At 49.2% G+C, this 7,239-nt stretch overlaps 1 protein-coding gene across 1 annotated transcript; it reads right to left on the reverse strand.

Moving 5' to 3' along the window:
• Positions 1-3,413: 3,413 nt before the first annotated feature.
• Positions 3,414-4,384, reverse strand: LOC130469946 (uncharacterized). Its single transcript, XM_056839483.1, has 2 exons — positions 4,091-4,384; positions 3,414-4,015 (listed from the first exon to the last, which is right to left on the reverse strand). Exon 2 carries the CDS (start codon positions 4,001-4,003, stop codon positions 3,422-3,424), a length of 582 nt encoding a protein of 193 aa, XP_056695461.1. The 5' UTR covers positions 4,004-4,015; positions 4,091-4,384; the 3' UTR covers positions 3,414-3,421.
• Positions 4,385-7,239: the final 2,855 nt, after the last annotated feature.

Below are 7,239 nucleotides of genomic sequence, written 5' to 3' on the forward strand. Positions count from 1 at the left end.
ATCACCTATGAGCCGAGGAAAGCTGTCAAGGGGCAGGCATGTGCCGACTTCATTGTTGAAATGACGAGGCCAGACTTTGCCAAGAATACAAGCACAGTGTGGACAGTGTATGTAGACGGTTCATCCACACAGAATGGATGTGGAGCAGGGATAATCTGTCACTCCCCAGAAGGAGATACTTTTGAATATGCTATGCGATTTAACTTCCAGGCGTCAAATAATGAAGCCGAATATGAAGCCCTGCTTTGTGGCATAAAAATGTGTAAGGCGGCAGGCGCCGAGGAGATTGTAGCACTATCTGACTCCCAACTGATTGTGAGCCAAGTTAATGGGACCTACGAAGCTAGGGATCCGACTATGGTCAAATACATGCAGGCCGTCCATCAGGAAGTAGAGCCACTGAAAAGTTTTGAAGTAAGGCAAGTCCCTCGCTCGGAAAATAACCAAGCTGATGCCCTGTCAAAGTTGGCAAGTTCCGCGTCTTGTGATACCCCTCGGCACGTGTTTTGGGAGGTAAAAGAGCACAAAAGTGTTGAGCAAATGGAGGTGGAAACTCTTGACAGAACGTCCACATGGATGGATGACATAGTAAACTTCAAAATGAATGGAGTCTTGCCCGAAGACTCAAGGGAAGCGGCAAAACTTCAAAAGAAATGTTCTTGGTTTGAAATGTGGGACGACACCCTCTATAAAAAGGCCTACTCCCGTCCTTTGTTAAGATGTGTAACACCTGAGAAGGGGCAGGAAATTCTAGAAGACCTTCATCAGGGGTTGTGCAGCTCGCATATTGGTGGAAGGGCTTTGGCTGAAAAGGCACTTCGAACCGGCTATTACTGGCCGACCCTTAAGGAGGATGCAATCTCACTGGTCAAGAAGTGTGACAAATGTCAGCGCTTTTCTCACCTAATACATCAACCGGCACGAGTTCTGACGCCCATTACAAGCCCAATTCCATTTGCTAAATGGGGGATGGATCTCCTAGGCCCATTCACGACCGCACCAGGAGGAAGGCGTTATGTCATTGTTGCTGTAGATTACTTCACCAAATGGGTGGAGGCAGAAGCGCTCAAAAACATAAAAACTGCTGATGTGAGAGCATTCATTTGGAAGAACATCATGACTCGCTTTGGGATTCCACAGGCTATCGTCTTCGATAATGGGCCCCAGTTTGAGACGCCTAAGCTGAAAGAGTGGCTGGCAGATCACGGTATACACACCTGTTTTGCATCAGTCGGACGACCCCAAGCCAATGGTCAGGTTGAGGCGTTCAACAAAATTATCTCTGAAGGAATGAAAAAGAAGCTTGACGAAGCCAAAGGTCTATGGGCTGATGAGCTGCCAAATGTCTTATGGTCCATCCGCACCACGGCTAAGAATTCAACCGGTGAAAGACCCTTCTTGCTAGCCTATGGCGCCGAGGCTGTCCTACCCATAGAAATGTGTGAACCAACGTTGAGAGTCATGCTGTATGACGAAAATGCTAACTGGGAGACAATGAAAGCAGCCTTGGACTTTCTGCCCGAGGTTAGAGGAAATGCAGCGCTCAGACAACAGCTGTACAAGATAAGGATGGCAAGAGAATACAACAAGAGAGTCTCTAATAGAGTGCTCAAAGTGGGAGATTTTGTCCTCAGAAAAATGGAGTCCACAGGACGAGCAAATGAACAAGGTAAGCTGACGCCCACTTGGGAGGGACCTTACGAGATCTATGATGAGGTTAGAGATGGAACCTACCGCATTCAAGACATGCAAGGCCGCCCTATTTTGCGCACTTGGAATGCCGACAATCTCAAGAAATATTTCTTCTAGATATGTGCTAAGCCTTGTCTTACTTACCACGATCCATTGCCCAAGGGGCGGCCTCTAATGGTCATAGTAGGGTAGTAATTACTTTTGTAACCGGCTAAATTCGCCTTGCAAAGTTATAAATAATACTCCTCTATTTGTCTCGTAATATTTATTGCTCGCACAATGAATATAAAAATATACACTCCAATGCATAACCAAAGCCTAATTGTATGACGGCCTGAGAAGTGGCCCAGATTAGCAAAAACTCAGCAAGACTAATTGTTTGAAGCCTAAGAAGTGGCCCAGATTAGCACCAAGTTGTAGGCTGATCACCTATCCAACTCCCCTCCCAATATAAGCAAGCCGCTGGCCGACCAGTACAGCATAATAAGTGCCAGCGGCACAAATAAACTTTAATCGTAAGTTATTTGTTCAAAAGCCCAGCGGCATGAACAACTTTGAAACATAGGTTGTTTGCTCAAAAGCCCAGCGGCATGAACAACTTTGAAACATAGGTTGTTTGCTCAAAAGCCCAGCGGCATGAACAACTTTGAAACATAGGTTGTTTGCTTCAGTAGCTCAGCGGCATGAACAACTTTGAAACATAGGTTGTTTGCTCAAAAGCCCAGCGGCATGAACAACTTTGAAACATAGGTTGTTTGCTCAATAGCTCAGCGGCATGAACAACTTTGAAACATAGGTTGTTTGCTCAAAAGTGCGGCGGCACGAATATATGGCCGTCCAGCTTATTTGACGAGCATGTCTAGCGGCAATCATACCTATTGATTGACTTGCGTCAATCAATATCGTTATAGACACGCTCGCCAAAGAAAGCGACTATCACAGTAGTGCCTAGCGGATGCTCAGTTGCCTGCGGCACCAATATCAAAGAGACTAAGGTTGTTTGCTAAAAAGCGCGGCGGCACGCACGTTTGGCCGGCCAGTCCATTTGACGAGCATGTCTAGCGGCAATCATACCTATTGATTGACTTGCGCCAATCAATATCGTTATAGACATGCTCGCCAAAGAAGGCGACGACCACAGTGGGGCCTAGCACATGCTCAGTTGCCAGCGGCACCAACCACTTAGAAAGCCCAGCGGCACGACTAACTTCGAAACAAAGGTTGTTTGCTCAAAGTTAGGCGGCACGAACGTTTGGCCGTCCAGTCCATTTGACGAGCATGTCTAGCGGCAATCATACCTACTGATTGACTTGCGTCAATCAATATCGTTATAGACACGCTCGCCAAAAAAGTGACGACCAAAGTAGTGCCTAGCGCATACTCAGTTGCCTGCGGCATCAACGTGCTTAGTGTACACGGTTGCACCTTGGCAATCATACCTATTGATTAAGCCTATTGATTAAGGAATAATCAAATTATGAAGAACAAATAAATGCGAGATAAGAGAAGCATCAAAAAACCTATTTACTTATAAAACAACGCCCGTAGAAAGGCGTGTAAAAGTAGCTCAGAATTCTTGACCAGAAAAAAGAAAGAAAATTGTTGTGTGCTCAGCAGGCACAATGATACAGACGCCATCAGCGCCAAAACTTTACAACATAATTGTTTTTGCCCTTAGGCACGGGAACTCTTGAATAAAATTTTAAAAAAAAGCGGGAAAGGAAGCAAATCAGGGAGCGGCCGCATCGTCCTCGTCATCAGATGATACAAACTCAGGGGGCGGCTGACCAAGACGTTCAGCAGCCAACACAGCGGCACTGTGCTCCATTCGCCGCTGGAACCACCCAAGATCATACTCTGACATGTGGCTCTCCCAGGCGTGCTTAACAGCGTCCTTGGTCGCTTGTTCCCCCTGATCATAGGATTCCAGAAGACGCTCACGCAAGGTGCGAACTTGCGATCTGGCCGTCTCCAGCTCCCCACGAAGATGCTCGGCTTCCTCAGCCGCCTCTTTGACCTGAGGGTACTCCCGCAACTGGTCCTGAAGCGCCCGTATTTCCGCCGCCGCTGTCTTGGCCTCCTCGACCATTGCCACCATGTCTTTGTCCTGCGCCAAGATCTTCTTAAGCAGCTCGGCCTTGTCAGATCTCAACGCAGCTACCTCCTTCGCTTGAAGGTCTATGGTCGTCTGCATCTGCAGGCGGACCTCTTCAATGGACTTGAACGCATAGTCGCCATGGTGGGTGGACTCAGCCACCTGAGCTTTGAGCTCCTCAGCAGTGCGGGTCTTCCAACTCTTGCAGAATTCCATGCGGCAGAACAACTGCAAAAGAAGCTACATATTAGTAAATGACTCTAAAAGAGAAGACAAGTACAAGCAAGTTGGAAATAGACTTACGTCGAGAAGAGTGGCCTGGATCGCACCAAACTGGGCGTTAGTCTTGCGGCCAGGAAGAGAAGCAACATACTCTGCGGGGACGGCCTTAAAAACCTTGCGGCATATAGCCACCCTATCCTTTGACGAATAGTGGGGAGTAGCAGGTACGTTCTCGTCCTCGGCAGCAGCTGCATCCTTCCCTTTGTCTTTGGCTATAGGAAAAACAACGGCCTTAGGATGACGCGGAGAGTAAGAAGAACTGCCAGAGGAGGCTCGATACGTCTGAACGACGTTCGAATAATACTTACCGCCCGAAGACCTTGCTCGGCGGGCCACCTCCGCCGGTATCTGAGAGCGGACGTCGGCCGGGATTCCCGAAAGAGGGTCCTCCAGCTCGTCCGGATGCCCACCGGACCTCGATTTGGACACCAAGTCCACCACCAGAGACGGCTTGTCCACGCCCATCTCTTCGTCATCAGGGCATCCCCCCTCAGCAACCTTCGACTCGTCTTTCTTCACGAGACGGCGAGGTAGGGGTTTTAGCTTCTTGAAGGTACTCGGAGTCTCCGAGCCAGCCGGCACAGCTCTCTTCTTCAGCTGGGACAGAGTCGTCCCCTTCTTCTTCCCTGACGCCCTAGCCGCGTCCTTATCTTGCTAAAAAAGAAAGTAGACGGTGAAATATTAGGCCTCGTCATCTATCGCAAGTCACTCACCATATAGTGGCTCGTCATTAAAAAGGACGCCCATCTTAAAAATGACGGCGTACCTGATCAATCACAAGTCACTCACCATGTAGTGGCTCGTCATTAAAAAGGACGCCCATCTCAAAAATGACGAGGCGTACCTCATCAATCACAAGTCACTCACAGAATAGTGGCTCGTCATTAAAAAGGACGCCCATCTCAAAAATGACGAGGCGTACCTCATCAATCACAAGTCACTCACAGAATAGTGGCTCGTCATTGAAAAGGACGCCCGTCTCAAAATGACGAGGCGTACCTCATTAATCACAAGTCACTCACAGAATAGTGGCTCGTCATTGAAAAGGACGCCCGTCTCAAAATGACGAGGCGCACCTTATCAATCACAAGTCACTCACAGAACAATGGCTCGTCATTAAAAAGGACGCCCGTCTCAAAAATGACGAGGCGTACCTTATCAATCACAATTCACAAGTCACTAAATAGTGGCTCGTCATTAAAAAGGACGCCCGTCTCCAAAATGACGAGGCGTACCTTATCAATCACAAGTCACAGAATAGTGGCTCGTCATTGAAAAGGACGCCCGTCTCAAAATGACGAGGCGCACCTTATCAATCACAAGTCACTCACAGAACAGTGGCTCGTCATTAAAAAGGACGCCCATCTCAAAAATGACGAGGCGTACCTTATCAATCACAATTCACAAGTCACTAAATAGTGGCTCGTCATTAAAAAGGACGCCCGTCTCCAAAATGACGAGGCGTACCTTATCAATCACAAGTAACTAAATAGTGGCTCGTCATTAAAAAAGGACGCCCGTCTTAAAAATGACGAGGCGTACCTTATCAAGTGCAACACTCATAAAAAAATGGCTCGTCATTAAAAAGGACGCCCGTCTCGAAAATGACGAGGCGTACCCTATCAACCACGAGTCACTTGTAAAAAGGGGTGGGGGTGGCCCGTCTTAAAAGGTGACGAGGCGCACCTTGGCAACCACAGGAAAAACACTCACAAAGGGGCCCGTCATTAAAAAGTGACGAGGCCAACCTTAGCAAACATGGGTCACATATCAGGATATCGGCTCGTCACTAAAAAGACGTCCACTATAGACAACCTAAGAGAATACTCACCTTCTCCTCCAACTCGGCCTTGGCTTTTTGCATCTTGGCCTCATAGATGTCCGCCATCCAATCGGTCATATCGCCTTTCCCGGTATCCGCCGCCGACAACTTGCTCATTCCTTCCTCTGAGAACAAAAGAAATCCAAAGTTAGAAAAATGAATAAGACCAAGGCAGAGCGGCACATAAATTGGCATACAACCTCGAGTCATGGAATTTCCTAAGCCTACGGCCGCTAGAAAGGCCTCGTTCCGAAACTGGCTAATGTGCGGCAACCACTCGGCCGGCACATGGAAACTCTTATCCACTGTTAAGTGGTAAGTGTTGGCCCTGAACAGGACCATTATCTGATCCCACTCTTCGGCAGTAAGGGGTGGAAGAGGCTCGTCACGATCCATGAAGTTGGCGTTGCAGTTCCAACGGCTCATTCTCTCATACATCTCCTGGTCGGCCGTGTAAAACACGACCCACCTCTTCCTCCACATATGCCACTTGCTGAGCTTGCCGACCACTGTCTGGTAGGTACCACGGCTGCTCAGATTAAACCACCCTTTGGCGGCACTGGGGGAACGAGAGAGGGAGACCAGATGCAGAAAGGCGTTGAAGGACGGCTCCACGTCGTTCAGCGCACATTTGGCAATGTAGCCAAAGATATCCGCCCATGAGTTGGGGGTCAGCTGGGCCACCCCAATATTAAAACCATCTAACACCTCCACAACGAAGGGGTGTGGAGGGAATCTCATGCCGAGTTTGATGGACGCGGCATACACAGGGAATTCTCCCTCGGCAAGCAGGCTGACGGTCGAGTCCAGACCGGCCGGCACGCGCATTTGGTACCCTTCCCCCACGCAGAGGTCATCCCTCATCTTGGCTCCATGCCTGTCTAGCCACCGCATCCAGCCCACGTCTGGGTGAATCTCTGACGGAAGCAATTGGGCCTCCTCCCGTCCTCTGGGCCTAATAAGCTGGGGAGCAGCTTCTTGCTCCTCGGCGGCCGATGACAATGGAGCGACGCTTGGCTCCCCCACTGCCTGGCTCGCTGTACCCTCCGACGAGCTTGCCGCCTGCTCCCCCGCCTCGACATACTCGTCGATCTCTTGGAAGAGTTCGGAAAATTCTTCGTCGACTGCCGAGGCGGTGGAAGAATATCTCTCCCTGGGAGGTGTCGATGCTTCTTCCCGCAAGCGCAGACGCGTAGGATCTGCCGTTTGCTTGGTTCTAGCCATGCCTTCTGCATAGTGAACGAAGCACGGCTTAGGGGTGACCAACAATGAAGAAAAAGACGCGATTGGACGTCCGCCCCGACAAAAGATGAACGGCGGAAAAATCTTAAATAAAACCTTTAAACCC

This window comes from Spinacia oleracea, chromosome 3, assembly GCF_020520425.1.
Source record: "Spinacia oleracea cultivar Varoflay chromosome 3, BTI_SOV_V1, whole genome shotgun sequence".
Taxonomy (NCBI): domain Eukaryota; kingdom Viridiplantae; phylum Streptophyta; class Magnoliopsida; order Caryophyllales; family Amaranthaceae; genus Spinacia; species Spinacia oleracea.

Excerpts from the sequence above, each read along its gene's own strand:
- LOC130469946 (XM_056839483.1), bottom strand. The coding sequence starts at position 4,003 with ATGGAATTCTGCAAGAGTTGGAAGACCCGCACTGCTGAGGAGCTCAAA.